A 16,475-nucleotide genomic window follows, 5' to 3' on the forward strand; every position below is an offset into this window, starting at 1 on the left:
TCCTAATTCTTATCCAGTTTTCATAATGGTTGCCATTGTTGGTGTATTAAAGACTATTTATTAATACTTCTATCAGTTCTGTTTGATTCTTAATTTTGCTCTTACTTTTTGTTGCTGGTGTCCAAACTGACATTGACCTTTTTTTTTTTTTTTATCTAGATTTGAGAATGACATGAAGCTTGTCAGTCTAAATTTAATATGTTAAATAATTCTCAATTGTTTTTACCCCCTTCCTTTCAATTTTGCTTTAGAATTTTATTGTGTAAAAGTTGTATATTTAATACTGTAATAGCTTTTTTAAAAAGTTGTTATTTTGAGAATATGTAAGTGTAGTCAAGTCTGCTTAAGAGATTGCTCTTGGAATTGTTATCGTATCCTCTATTATTTAAAATAACAAGATCACCTAGTTAATAATGGTATTTGATTCACTTCACTTTTTCATGTCTTAGGAGTTCTATATAATTTATAATTACTATGAAACGTTAAAATTCATTATCATATCACATAAATTTATTTTTCTTTCATATTAGTTTCCATTTTTATTCAGAAGAACCTAAGGGTTTTTGGATACAACACTGTACTCCAGTATTGGATTTTAGATTTTGTATTCCAAATACAGGAGATCTTCATTACTTCAAAATTCAAGGGACAAAATAATTGCGACTTCAAATTATCAAGTTTCAAAGTATTTGAGATTTACATATTTCTGTACAATATGTCACAAAACTGATGTAATTTATTAAACAACTGGAATAGGATACAGTTATGCATTCAGAATGCTATTTTTGTTAATTAATAATTAATAATAAAACCATAAATAAACTGCAGGTAAACAGCACATTTGGTGAGAACCTCACAGGTTGCCAGATAGGTTTTATAAAAAGAAAAGAATTCCTTGAAATGTAGTCCAAATTATTTTTAAAGTGGCTTAAAAAATGATAAGTTGTCCAAATGTAGTAACCTAGAATCCTACAAATATCTGTTTGTTACATGTAGCCCAATCTTGCAATCTCAAAACCAGTTGTATTTTATGAGAAGTGAAAAAAAGGATAGCCATGTGTAAGGTGGCCTTGATTGCAGTGTAACAATAGCTCTTACAATAAGTAAAGAAATTGTAAAAATCATCATATAATTATCATTTTATGCAGTAATTTTAAAGTTTCTTATTTAAAGTTATAAATTGTAACAGCTATTTAAAAAAATATCCCACAAATTTGCACCCAAAAATGTGTTACTGTAATACCAAAGCCATATTGAACAGATTATAGTCATTCTTGGTCTATTATTCTCTTATAGCATAGAGGCACTTTGATCTAGACAAACAAGTTAACAACAGTTCAGACAGAATTTTCACTTCAAATTTTGAAATTTTGAAATTTCAAACTAACTGAATTCCTTAACCTGTAAATCTCTATATCACTGGCCAGGAAAAAAGTACAGTTATGAACTAATGGGATTTCGAACTATCCGAGTTCAAATTTACGAGGATTTCCTGTATGTTGATGATTTCATAATCATTTGGATAAGTAAACCAAATGTGCATTTGTTCTAAAGTGCCTCAGCAATAATCTCTCTGACTTTCATATGCACCTGGAGCAAGAACATTCTTTCACAGTGCATTTTCTGGATGTTAACATCATTGTTAAGGACCAGTATAGCATCCTATTTTTAGTTCTGCAATCTTGCATGACCTGTTCACCTTATACTAACTGGTTTCGGAGATCTGATAAAAAAAAAAAAAAGCATACGCACGTTCATTGGATCACATAACTAGAAATAAGGAATTATCATTTATTACCAATATAGCAGCACAGTATGAATACAATCTCAGAGTCATCAAGGGGCTACTTAATGAGTACTCACATCACACCAGGATAAATAAAAAAAATTATAGTCTCCAAATTCAGAATGGTAACATACAACAATCACGTGATATGCAACTTCAGGGAAATTGCCAAGAATAATAACCTTACCTTAGTCCATAGGAGAAGTCCCGCAGTGCATACTTTGCTTAGAAACAACAAAGATTTCCACAACAGTCATAATCTTCTGGGGGTTTATTCTGTGCCTGTAATGGATAATAGAATAGGCAGACAGCTACAATATATTGGGCCTACAACATAACCATTATATCAATGCCTACAGGAACATATGGTATTGATTAGGAAAGGACAGATAACCATAGCTTTAGTATCAGATGTAGAGTACATTGAAATCTGATGCTAAAGCTTGTACATCTGATGCTAAAGCTTGTACTGTACATCTGATGCTAAAGCTTATACAGCTTACATCTACATCTTTGCATCAGATGTAGATGTACAAACTCACCTGGCCCAAGCAAGTCTATTACATTATTCAAGAGATTTTTTCAACATTGAACACTTATAAAAACTAGAAATTTGTAAGGAATGCAAGAAGGACTGAGTGATTAATTATAAGAACAATAACACATTAGCACAGGACTGGAGATCTTTATATGAAATCAAAAATAACATCAAAGTGGTGGTAATGTCACCATAGACTATGCAATCGAGAGAGTGTCTCTAAAATTAAAAAAATTCTATTTTGTGTACAATTTTATATTTGAATGTTGTTCAGAACCTGATGAGTTGTTTAAAACTACTGAAAACATGTTTTAGCGAAACTAACACCTATATGCAATTTCCAGCAAATAACCGTAATGTTCTAATGTTTTGGTCACAATTTAGAGGCCCTCATCATTTGCAACATGAATGGGGCAGAAAAGCCAGGACCATTCAGAGGTATTTCCTAGTGTGAGGGGAGAGTAAAAGAGATTTAACAGCAGAAGGTGAAGGGGAAGAATAAAGTGAGATAGGATAGTTGGTGAAAGTAGAAGAGTATGTATATGATCACTGCATTATATTTATTGAACCAGTCATGATTACAAGTACAAGAGATTATGTACTGTTAAATAACAACACACAGCAAAACTGAAACAGTACAACAGTGAAACTAACACTTATATGCAATTTCCAGCAAATAGCTATAATTTTCTAATGTTTTTAGCTACAATTTAGAGGCCCTGATCGGGAAATAAAACAAAAAGCATGGTTCTAGTGTTCAATTCTCTGTCAAACTCTAAAACTGTTGTGTGTTTTATTTCCTGATGAGGGCCTCTAAATTGTAGCCAAAAACATTAGAAGATTATGGTTATTTGCTGGAAATTGCATATAGGTGTTCCAGTTTTGCTGTGTGCTATTATTTAACATTTGTTTTAAATTAAAAAATCAGTACTTTTATGTTAAAGGGACACCACTTAATATATATAGCACCTTATAAAGAAATGGCTATTTTATTATGTGTAAAGTGCATTTCGAGAAACATGGGCATGTACAGAAATTAACAAATAAAAATACGTATAGGACTCTCTACATTATACAGGATGAATAAAGTTGTGGATTTCATTTAACATTGCTGAAAACATTTGTGTCTTTGCATGCAATTGACACCACATGAACTCAGTTAGGTAGGAATCTACATAGTGACTAGGAGTGCTGCACTATCATTTATTTTGCCATTTTGCACTTTCCATAATCTTTCAACAATATGCATATGACATCTGTTTTCTGGATTGATAAAGTTGTACATACAATTAATTCACAAGTGTTTGTATCCTGCATCTTCTAAAGCTACACACAATGCTGAATATTATCTGGCTAGAAACTGCTATAATATTAATAATTTTATAAGACAATTTGGCACTAGAGTTAGGTGTTAGGCACCATCTCTTGGTAAATTTAATAATTTAAATAATTTAGACCTAATTCATCTTGTTTATATGCTTTCCAACAGCCAGAGTAAATTATACTCTCTTCTGTCACATCCTCCCATATCACAGTAATCAAAGTTTTCACCAAATGGTCTGGCATCTTAACTAATAAACATGATTGTATACATACCATGCATACAATCTTTCAGCAAATAATATGTATTTGAATTAAATACAAAATGGAATGTTTTTGGCCTCTTGAGGAGCTGCATCAAGCATGGAACTTGACTTGGGATTGATAAACTACAGAACATTAGAGATTCTCTAATGTTCTGTAGTTTTTAATTTGTCTACATTCTACTGTTAGTGATTTTTATGTTACTCTTTCGACTCATGGAAAATCCCACCGAATACCCACTGTGACAGAAAAACACGCCCAATATGGTATTTTCTGCAAGTAAAGAGACTTTCATTGACTTCTATGACTTTGTTTTCATTGCCGATTTTTACTGATGGTTGAGAAAGAATGAATTAGCACATAACCCATTCATGTAATTATTCCAATCAACAGTCTTACAGTGATTCATTCCTAACTGTAATTTACAAAATTCTATTGATGTGAGCTCTTGACATGAAAAGTAAATAAATTGAAAAGCTATCAGAAAAGAAATATGGGAACCTTCAAATCAATTTTGATGTTGCAAACCTTTTTCCTTGTAGCATGATCTTATGTTGTGTCACCACTTCAGTACTTAGCAAAATCTAACTTCATTCTCTAATTTCTGGAACAAATTCTTTTAGTATGTATGATACCTTTGACTTGGAAAAAGTTAATTGCAGACTGTCTTTTGGCAATTGCCATATCATGCAATCCATTCACTCTAAAGTGAAAAAAAGCAGCATTTCAACAAGAACAGCAATCGTAAGACTCAGAGGTAACATTACCACATTGAAGTTCATGTTACCAGCCATCTTCCAATAATTTTAATAGAAATGTACTGTACAGTACATGTGATGTCAAATGTCTCAATAAAAATGACACAAAAAGATGCAAAGCAGTTTAAGAAATTAACAAGTTTTGATTTTCTTTGTTTTGTTTTAATCCATCTTTGTAATTATTTTGTTTTATAAAATCCACTTGATTTTTATTCTACTTTTAATCTACTTATCCAATGCATGATGCAGTTGTCTTATTGACGTAATGGAAAAGTAATAGAGTTTTATTACTCTGTTACTTTTCTGATTACAATTACGAATGGCATGCCATTAACAGAAAAGAACCAAAAAATCTTTTTGTGCTGGATTTTGGGTCTTCTTGTGTGTTTTTATTGTTATCCAGTTTTTTGAGATAGTAAGATGTTGAACTTTTGAGTAATTTCATTTCTCAGCTTTAAGTTCATTAAGTAGATCTGATATGAAAGCAAATAAATGGGAAGTGTGACTATACAGTAGTCTTGTTTTATGTGGGATTGATATAAGCAGTTTCATTTTTTTGTGGTTAGTAAATAGTTAGGTTAAGCTTTGAATGCACAGAGGTAATCATCATCAAATAAACAAGAGATTTTTCATTAATTTTAACTCTATAATTCCTTTTATATCAGGTATTGTATTTCATACAGCAAACAAATATCCAGTGGTTTAACCATGTACAATTTTGATTGCTGTATGAATTACTAACTAAAACCTGATATAAAAGGATTAGAGTTAAAAGTAATAATACTGCTAATTAACGAAGAGATTTCTCATTAAACAAAATATTTGTTTCATTTGTAATCACATTATTACTGGTAACCTGTGCACAGAGTTTGTTGTTATTTTTCTGATATAGATTAAAAAGTTAAATAGTAAAATTTGTAAATTTGTTTTTTCTTATTTGTTTTTAATTATTTAAATTAATATTTGACTTGTGATTTGGAGTTACTAAATTTCAAATTCAGTTTTGACCTACCTTCAGGAAAAGATTTGCTGTTGCTGTTCTAGGCAGTTGTCTGAGACTATTTGGAGTGGACACAATATATGGAATTTCAATTTTACATGGAACATTCTGACACAAAATCTTTGCATAAAACAATATTATATTATAATTATTTCATATTATAAGCTGACTTGTTAAATAAAGAGTTTTTGATTTAGATATCACAGATTTCTGATTCAGACGACACAGAATATAGACTTCCGAGAAAAAGGCGACAACGAGAATTGACACCAAATGATGAGAAGTTATCTAAATATGGAAAAAGAAATGCAGGTAATCTATTTCCTTATTAATATTTATTTTTCATTCATTATAAAATATAATAATAATAAATTTTATGAAATTACGGTTGGCCAATAAGTCCATACAATTTTTTTAATGTGTAAATGAAAATCACTTTTTTTAGAGAAAACAATAACTTTATTCATTAATGTATAGGCTATTTTGATCTACTGTCTTTTGGACTGCTCCATAATTCTTTGCTCAAAGAACTTACTGTCTTTCTTGGCAAAACACTACTCCAAATAACATTTGATACTTTCCTTAGAAACAAAGCACTGTCCATTTAAAGACTTCTGAAGAGAGCTAAACAAATGATAATCAGAGACAATCTGGTGAATATGGAAGATATGGCAAGACCTCCCAGCCTAATTTCAATAATTTTTGCCATGTTTGCAAGGATGATTGAGGTCTGATGTTTGTGGTGATGAAAGATGACACTCCTCTGGTTTATCAATTCTGGACACTAGTGGATAGCTGCATTCAATTTGTTCTGTTGGCCACAGTCATGGGCATCTGCAGAAAATTTCCAGGCAAGGCAAAGCTTGGAGACAAATAATTATTTTAATTCAATAAATTTTTATTTAATAAATTCTTTGGATTTTTTTCATGGGCAAATTATACAATGCAGCATTGCATCAATACAAAAAGACAGACAAAGCATCTCATGGTTGAGGGTGTAAGGTTACACATCTCAATCACTTTTACACTTACAATTTGTAGAAGTTTTTACTCAATCCCAGGAGGGGTTTGAGTCTTCCATTTGGCCCTCTCTTCAAATGCCCATGGTCATAGTACACATCCAAATTGATTGTTCTGCTCTGGAAGCATCTTGTAGAACACAACACCCTTCCAGTCTTACTAAATTGTAAGCATGATCTTGTTTAGGTACAAGCCCTGCCTTTGAAATGGTTTGTGGTGGTTTGCCATGCAGCCCCCACAATTGTTTGCATTAGACATTGTTGTACAGTTTCATCATTCATTATCATCTAATACAAGAATGGATACCCAGAATGGATCTTTTTCTTTGTTTTCTTAGTGAATTGCAGATGGAAAGGAAAGTTCAGTCAATTTGTGCAGAACCCCCAAATGTTGAGCTTGCTAACATAGCCAAGTTGATGCAGATTGTTTCACACTCAGTTTGGGTATTTGAAGAATGTTTGCAATCTCCTGTCGTGTAGTTTAGATTGCTGTCAGTTAGCTCCTTCACTTTGTCAATGTGGCCTGTCTGTGGTGATAGGTCTCAGACAGAAAAATCTCCAGAACAGAATCTCACAAACCACTTCTGGCAATCATATTCTTTCAAGACATCTTCACCATACATCACACATGTTTTTATAGGTTTGCACTGTACTTTTTTTAAACAAAAAAGCATGTCAAAAATACTCGTTTTGATAAGACAAACAACTACTGGATTATGTCAGGCTACTTTTCTGCAGTTATTTTAATTAATTTCTAAATAATTTATCACTCGAGGGAAGCATTAAGCACCATCTCTTTTTAAATTTAATAATTATAATTAAATTAAATAATTTAGAATATTCTGGAGGAAAAGAATCTGCCTGGAGTAGGACTTGTGGGTAGGATTTGAACCCTCAACTCCTGCTTACTGTGTGGATGCATTGCCAGTTAAGGAGAATTTGTGGGTTAGCATACGGAAGACCAAATGCCAAATTGAAGTCAAGACAAGAAGGGTAAAGAAAATGAGATGAAAAATGAAGTAACAATAAATAATTTGCAAACTTCAAAAATAGTAAATAATGATGAAAGCCTATTACAGTGGTGGAAAGTCATCAAAGGCAGCTTTTCTAATACAGTGATATCTCAGTTTTCGTTGATAATCCGTCCGAAAACAATCGGTGAAATCTGAAACTGACAAACCGAGGCAATTATTTCCATATGAATCAATGTAAATTCAATTAATTTGTTCTAGACACTCCAAAATACATACCAAAAACACATTTTATAGAGAATTAATACAGGTACTTTTCACTTTACGACCTATCTGCTTAACGACCAATTGAGTTTCGACCTGCAATTCGAGGAATCCCCTTTCTCAGCTTGAGTGTTGGTCAGTGGCGAATGGTGACGTGCACTAAGCGTACTGTAATAGGCTTGCGCCTACTATAATAGTCTTATAGTACTATAATAAGCAAATAGTGTACTATAATAGTCTTTTTATGAATAAATTTGAAGTTTGTTGCATAATTTGTATAATTTTACAACGATCCTATATTCCCGGTGGAAGCATCTCGCTTATCGACCAATTCGCTTAATGGCGTAGTCGTCGGAATGGAACTTAGTCATAAAGTGAGGAATACCTGTATAGTGTTGAATAAGAAATTAATATAAAAGACTAATCTAAAGGAAAGCAATGGAATTTAACTGTAAACCAAGATTGGACAGCACACTGATCATTTAATATGAGAGAATTCTCTCGTAGCAATGGAATTGTTTGACTAGATGCACGGGGTAATGTCTTGTCTTGTAGAAGCTAGTTGGACATGAGCTTCTAGCCTATATTGCCCTGTGGTAAAGTGTGACGTAATTGTCATATAATAATAGTTGTATGTGTTTATGATGGTCATATCGAGGGGAATAATGCCTTCTGGGAAATCCATTTAAGGTGTTACAGACGTGGAGAAAACCCAGAAAACTTCACGTGGCCAATCTGACTTGGCGAAGCGTAAACCCACGACTGAACTCCCAGTGTTCAGGAAACAGAACTGTTGACCAGTAGTGGGCAGTCACAGGGTAATGCTCACACAACAAGAAATAACATTACACTGAGTTGGAAAACGCATGGGTTGCCCTTTGTTTTCACAAAATTAGCAGTGAGGTCACTTGGACACGCTGACGAAAACTGAGACAAATTTTTCATTAAAAAATTGATGAAAACTGAAACCGATGATAACCAAAATCAACGAAAACCGAGGTATTACTGTATTCACTCTTCTTGTCAGAAAATATATATGTGCATCAATCTCTTCAGTTGAAAGCAAAAGGTTTTTCAGTGTTGGTGGTATAGTATATTCATCAGAAAGAAACAGAATGCAAGCAGAAACAGGAGCGATGCTAATGTTTTTATATTATGATTTAAGTGTCTTGGGTTTCAAATATGAATAATTTTATCTTATTCATTTATACTTGCATTATATAAGTTACAAATTGCTTTTTCAATATAAACTAAAAATTAATTTTGTTTGAATTGAACTTCTATTGCAATATAATTTATTAATTTTACTTGAAACAATGATTAAAAATTATCTTGTATTATAAATTATATATAACATTTAGGCCTACACCTATAATGGTGATGGAATGTTTTCAGTGTTTTTTATTTTCTTGGTTTTGTAGATAAAGAATTACAATATGTTTTGAATATAAAGGAATTAGCTATGCTTTAATTAAGCTAGAATTGCAATATTAACTGTATTTGAAATAAGATTTTATTTCAAATACAAATTTTATTTTATTGCATAGTATGCAATTAAAGCATGCATATTTTTATATACACTCAAACCTGTTTTTGTGCGGTCTTTTTTTGTGCGATTTTTTTATTTGTGTGATTTGTTTTGTGTGATTTTTTGTGTGTGGTATATGAATTTCAATCAAATTGGTATACTGCACAAAAATAATTGCACAAAACACATTGCACATATAAAAAAATCGCACAAAAAAAGACTGCACAAAAACAGGTTTGAGTGTATAATAAAGTCTGCTTTAACACATATTGAACACAGTGAGTAATGTAAGGTGGTGCACCATCTTGCATGAATATTGTATCCTGAAGGCACCCATGTTTGTTGAAGCTCAATGGCAAAAGTTATCAACATGTTAAGTTACCATTCTATGGTGATAGGGAACTGATTTGAACTCCAGTTGTATAGCTCAAGCATTGGTGACTTTGTACAAAAAATTTTTATTTAACCTAAATGCGCAAGTGCATTATCTGAAATACCTGTTTACCCAAGTGTTTCATTTGAAGCAGCAGAACATGCTACAGACCCTCTGAGTTGGGAAAATTATTTTTTCAATTCAATTCTTTATTGTATGAACTTTAGTTCATTGAAAAGGGGATTAAAGTATAACATAAAACTGAAGTTAGTGCAATTTAATAAATTAATGTAATAGCTTAGTACAAGATAATACATAAAATACACAATAATAATTTTTGAAAAAGAGAATAAATTAATTATATCTTTCGAGGATTCATATCTCTTCAAATACTTTTCCTGCTTGCTTCAAATTTCACGCAATGAAAAAATAAATGTTTCCAAGTTTCATACATTTGTATATTTCAATTATTACAAATTCGAACTTACTTGTGTTTGTGACCGGTGTGAAATTAATTAATTCAAGTTAACGAACGTTTTCTGGATGCCTTCCGAATCCCGATAAAAGACGAGAGATTTAATAGGGATCTGATCTACATAGGATCAATGAAACGCTCTATGGAAGTCAGGGTTAAAGAGCACAAGGCGGATATAAGATACAACAGAGCTACCACGTCACTCGCAGTGTACGCTTCTGAACCGGGCATTAATGTGGACTTCGCGGGGACCACGCTAATAACCAAAACAACTCAAATGGAACACCTTAAATGGCTGGAAGCGATAGAGATACATAAAGCGCAAACTAAAACAACATGCATTAATTCACGCGACGAGATAGCTCTTTCTCTTGCTTGGCAAACTTTATTACAAGAGGATGCATGCAGATTTATTTGGGTCCGATGACACATGAAGTCATGTGACCCCAAGATAAAAAAGAATACCAACATTAAAAACGAATACAATACAGTACGACATGGAACACGACAGATATAGCGCATGTGCGATGGTCATCGCGCTTTCGAACTATCATCATTCAAATTCGTTCTTAAAAGATCGGAACAGCGTTTTTTAAAAAATAATAGAATCCAGCAGTTTAACCTGAAGAAGGACACGGAAGGCGTCCAGAAAACGTTCGTTAACTTGAATTAATTAATTTCACACCGGTCACAGGCACAAGTGAGTTCTAATTATATAATATACACCCTGGTGTGTATGAGGAAGATATATAGATTCTGAGAGAATTTGTAATATAAGTCTATTATTATATGTCAAAATATAAGTTTGACCATGTTTCAGGTCCAGGATTAATTGTTTTACATGATAATTTATGTACATAAAAATATAATCTCGCACATAAAAGTTACTTTAATATTGTGATATAATTAAAAATACTTGTTCTTTTCCAACAAAGAATCTTCTTGTATGCTTTGTTTATGGCACACTTTTAGAATTAATGTTTGAGAGTTTTTGATGAGATGAGGATCTAGAGACAACCATGAAAAGGGGAAAAACCATGTTGATCTAACAGATTTTTCAATGCCAAAGTCCAATTATATGTATAATTGTTTATTTTTGAACCTAATTTATAGTTTGTTATATGCTAATTTAACATAACTTTTATCATCTAATTTCAAAAATTTGATTCAAACTGAAATTACAGTGGACCTTCGTTATAGCGCTGCTCGCTATACCGTGCACTTGGTTATAGCACGGGTGATGTTTGCAATGCAATAAGCTCAAACATGTTTATACAGGTCCATGTGGCATTAGTGAGTAGTGCATTTTATTGTTACTGTGTATTGAGTAATTGTGTATGTATTGAGTTCCTGCGTGTATTTTGAATAGTGTTTAATTATTGCATGCATGATGAGTAAAAGAAAAGCTTGACATTATTGCTGAAGTAAAGAGCGGAGTTTCGAAAGCAAACATAAGAAGAGAATATGGCATACCCGAAGGAACTGTAAGGGGTTGGATGGCAGAGGAAACAAAACTGAAATCATTTGTTGATAAGCTTGACCGAGATGCTAAGCTTACTCGAAAAAAGACAAGACTTGGGAAAAAATCAAAATGTTGACGATTGCCTCTATGCATGGTTTGTGCAAAAAAGAAGTGAAGGTATTTTCATATCTGGAACTGCTTTAAAGTTGCAGGCTGAAAAATTCCATGTAAGCTTAAAAGCAGAAGGAGATTTTAAGGCTTCTGACAGTTGGTTGTGGCGTTGGCAAAAACGACATGGCATCTTCCAAATTTCCATTTCTGGTGAAGCAAAGTCTAGTGATATTGAAGGTGCTGCAGAATTTTCCAAACAGTTCACAATTTCCATTAAGAAAGAAGGGTATACTGATGCACAAGTTTATAACTGATGAGACTGCATTATATTACAGAATGTTGCCAAGTAAAACTTTAGATCTAAAAAGTAACCCACAAAAGGCAGGATTAAAACTAAGCAAGGAAAGGATAACAGCTTTATTTTGTGTAAAGAAAGCTGGTAATCACAAGTTGACGCCACTCATTATAGGTAAAAGTCAAAACCCACAATGTTTCAAGTCAATCAATATAAAATCTCTGCCAGTTGTTTATAAAAACAGCATAAAATATGTTAGAAATATGTATAGCATAAAACAGCTTGAAATATGTTATAAGTCATCCAAGCATTTATGCTTGGATGACTTATAACATATTTCATGACTAGTTTCGCAATACCTTTGTTCCCTCTGTGCGAAAATTTCTGAGAGGATTGAATCTAGATACAAAAGCTTTGCTTTTCTTAGATAATTACCCAGCTCATCCACCGGCTGATAACCTTGTGTCTGATGATGATAAAATAAAAGTAATGTAGATTCCAAAAAATACTACTGCTCCTATACAACCCTTAGATCAAGGCATTATTAGTGCTTTCAAAACAAATTACCAAAGAGAAATGATGAAGTCATTATTAGCATCAGACATTGACGTCAACATATTTTTAAAAAAAAATGGATCTCAAAGACGTGTCCTACAGTATTGGACTTGCCTGGCAGGCAATCACGTCAGAGACAATTAGAAACTGTTAGAATAAATTAAATGAATCTAATAATCAAGTTGATCTCAACCAAACCACAACACATTCAGATTCAGCTTCAGATAATATTTTCACTGAGGCTGAAATTTCTCATATCCAGGAAATATTGAATGAGCCAGAAATAACTAATGATTCTTTGACTGATTGGTTAGATATGGACACTAGAGAAGATATTTGTCTGACATATGAGACGTTAGAGAAGATATATGACTGATGAAATGATTATCAAATCCATTTGCGGTGATGAAGATTGTCAAGAAGAAACAGATGATGAAGAAAGTGTCGGTGGGATAGCCGATATACTGCCAACAACCAAAGAAGCAATAACAGCCATGGAAACTGTTATAAAATGAGTTGACTCACAAGAAAATATTATCAGTGTCAGATTGTTGCAATTAGCATCTTTCAAAAGGGAAATGATACAGAAGTTATCAAAAAGCAAGCAAACAAAAATTATTCACTTTTTTAAGTGATGTTTTGTAATTGAAATGATGTCGAATATATAGATTTTAGTCAAGTTATAGATAGTGTTTGTTTTTACATACAGTACTGTATTTTCAAGCGTACCTTATGTACATAAATAAAATAATTGCGAAAAGTTCACTGAGTTCAGCGTTATATACACATTTGCTTGTCGCAAGTACTTTCGATGAACCTTACTGTCGTCATCTTCAGGCGAGTGCATAAATTTGCTGAAAAACTTTAAAAAGGAACAAATCCGATGCAGAATAGAACGCATAAAGCTTTACCAAAGCCGTTACGAACGTAAAGCAAAAATTCAAAACGGGAAAGCCAATTGACCATCTGGCTCTGTGACTAGCGAGGCCGCGCATGCACAGACCCGCGCTCACGCTAATTGTATATTAGATAACGCTAAAACGTGCTTAAACACTTGAATAACATGACCCAAATTTACAAGTTGCTGAAACTAAAGAAACAGTGGCACAAGCAACTTGCACAACTTCACTTCTTGCTAAGCTGCAGGACGCAAAGGGTGGTACCTAAGTCTATTTCCCTAAAGTACAAGACGTTTTCACTGTGCCTACGGCGTACCTTCCGAGTGTGGAAAGATCTCTACTTGTAAAGTTGATCAGGAGTAAACGGAAGTGTCTCGCAGAAACAGAGCTCAACCTCTACACAGCGCACATTCAGTTCACCAAGGTGTGTCACCCAACTTCACTCTACGAGCAGCTGGGTAAACTCCACAGTATAGCTTCTTATTCCGCCCAGATGTTAGAAAAGAAATTAAGCAGCAAGCTTCTATGGTTAGAACGTTCGGTGCGCAAGCAGAACAAGGTGGAGACGAGTACCCCATATTACAACTATACGGATGAAAATGTGCCCAGTGATGTGCACAGAGTTCTACAGCGGGGACCTAAGTGCATTCCTCTCCCCAGCAACAATCTTTCCCGGTTGATCTCGGCCACATTAGCAGCGCTTAAGTCCTGCCAAACGGATGCTGCATGTGCACAAATGGAGCTGTCTATACTCGCAAGTCTTGCTACGGCAAAGCAAAGCTCTGGTAAACCCAATGGCGTCGTGGACCATCGAGCGGTGGAGCGTTTTCTTGACGAGCCAGCCTGATACTTCTCATCTCCGACAAGGACAAGAGGTTTGTCTTGTGCAGAGAAAGTGACTTTCTCACCAGGGCCAACGAATTTCTAACGCAGTCGCACTCCTCGGAATTGAGTGAGGACCCCACTCCAACGACACTATGGAAAGCAAGAAGAATCATCGCACTACCAGGAGTTTCCACAACCCTAACTGGGCCTCTTGATCCTCCCCCCAACGTTGCGTGTCCTAGGTTGTTCTTCCAACCAAAAACCCATAAAGCAAATTGGCCGCTACGCCCGCTAGTAAACAAACGGTCTCATCGCACCTACTATTTAGAGAAAGCGCTCGCTAAATTTCTGCGCACCATAGTTCCGGATTCCCCACACGTTACTCCCTCTTCTGTTATTGCCAAGTCCAACATCGCGTCAAGCATCGGAGTTCTACCACACAACGCCTACACCTTCTACAAGCTAGATGTAGTTTCTTTATACCCTTCTGTACCCACCTTTGATGCTGGCTAACTCTCTCCTACTAAAAAACGGCTTCAGCTTTCAGCAGGTACTTGATTTACAAGATGTGCTCGTTTTCGTCACTGAGCATAACTACTTCCGTTTCAACCAGAGAATTTATTTACAAAAGCAAGGGGTCCCCATGGGCTCTCCTTTATCTGCCATCTTAGCGAAACTCATTATGAGAGAGATAGAGCGCAGAATGTTTGATTCCCCACTTGCTATCCACTACTCGGGCTTGTATCTGCACTATGTAGACGACATCTTAGTAGTGTGGGAAGACACAGAGGAGGCCTTTCTTACCTTTAAGCAACACCTCTCAAGTGTATACCCCTCTATTAATTTTACCTGGGAGAAAGAGAACGACGGTGCAATTACGTTCTTAGACCTGTGTATACGTAAGTCTCCGGAAGGTCTACAATTCTCGGTACACCACAAGTCCAATGTAGCTCCGTACATCATCCCAGCAGAGGCCTTTCAGCCTTCTCGATATGTCAACGCAGCCATCGCCTCCCTCATAAGAAGGGCATTTTTGCTTTCTTCCACGCAGGAGCTGGCCAATATCGAGTTAGATAACATCAATTTGGCAGTATGCACAGCTGGCTTCTCACGTGCAAAATTTACACATGTGCTCAGTAGGGTAAAGAAATCATTGTTTCCAAGCACTACGCTAAGCAGCAAGAGGGAGGTTTCGGTGATTCAAACATTGTTGCCATACCTCGGACCCCCTCTATACGTATCTGCAGAATATTTAGGAAGCGCAACCTGGTACTACCATTAGCTCCACTTCCAAGCTTACGCAAGCTTCTGTGTAACGACAGAGACAAGCTCTCCACGCTCGAGAAATCGGGGGTCTATGCTGTCCCACTGGAAAATTTAGCAACGGGAGTAAGCACATGATGTAAAGTACTATTTTTAGTATCTTAGGAATCCGACACTAACTGCGGTCGGTAAAACTTCCGTTAACCTAACGGGTACTTTACGCGGATTTGAGATTAGTTTGCCAGGCCTGGGCTTTTAAGCGTGCACCAAAAAATTAGTAATAATAATGATAAATATCAAGTCAAATCAAAAAGTTCAAATATATTTAATTAGTAACTAGAATTTACTACGTACAAATGTCAATAATTTAAACAAAATTAATTTATTAACGAAATCAACAAGTCAACCCGACAATAAACTCAGCTATTTAGCTTAACTTAATATTAATTCCCCTTTGAAAATTCGACAAATCAAATACTTAGAAACTATGAACAAAATTTCTTACTAATTACACGTCTATCCGTCACCTCACTATACGAAGAACCTATTTCCTCAATCCTTTCGATATCGTCAAATCGTCAATCGAATTCCTCTTTAACACCTTGGATTGTCCAATTATCAATCTGGACTTCTATCAGAAAACACTTCGCTTTCGAATTCACCTCGCTCTCAAAGTTGCCTCGAATTGGAATTCACCTCCCCGGAAATTCACCTCCTCCTCCTTCGGTTAACGTACGGGTTTTATACTGTGAGATGACGTCACACTTCA

At 34.6% G+C, this 16,475-nt stretch overlaps 1 protein-coding gene across 2 annotated transcripts in view; it reads left to right on the forward strand.

The window, feature by feature from the left end:
• Positions 1–16,475, forward strand: part of LOC136985977 (ATPase family AAA domain-containing protein 2-like) — a 119,469-nt gene that overhangs the window by 5,246 nt on the left and 97,748 nt on the right. For both annotated transcript variants that reach the window (XM_067283399.1, XM_067283400.1), the window contains one exon: positions 5,864–5,978. In XM_067283399.1, coding sequence (XP_067139500.1) covers positions 5,864–5,978 — 115 coding nt within the window. The remainder of the gene's footprint in view (positions 1–5,863; positions 5,979–16,475) is intronic.

The sequence above is a fragment of the Centruroides vittatus genome, unplaced genomic scaffold (genome assembly GCF_030686945.1).
Source record: "Centruroides vittatus isolate TY-2023 unplaced genomic scaffold, ASM3068694v2 contig_986, whole genome shotgun sequence".
Classification (NCBI taxonomy): domain Eukaryota; kingdom Metazoa; phylum Arthropoda; class Arachnida; order Scorpiones; family Buthidae; genus Centruroides; species Centruroides vittatus.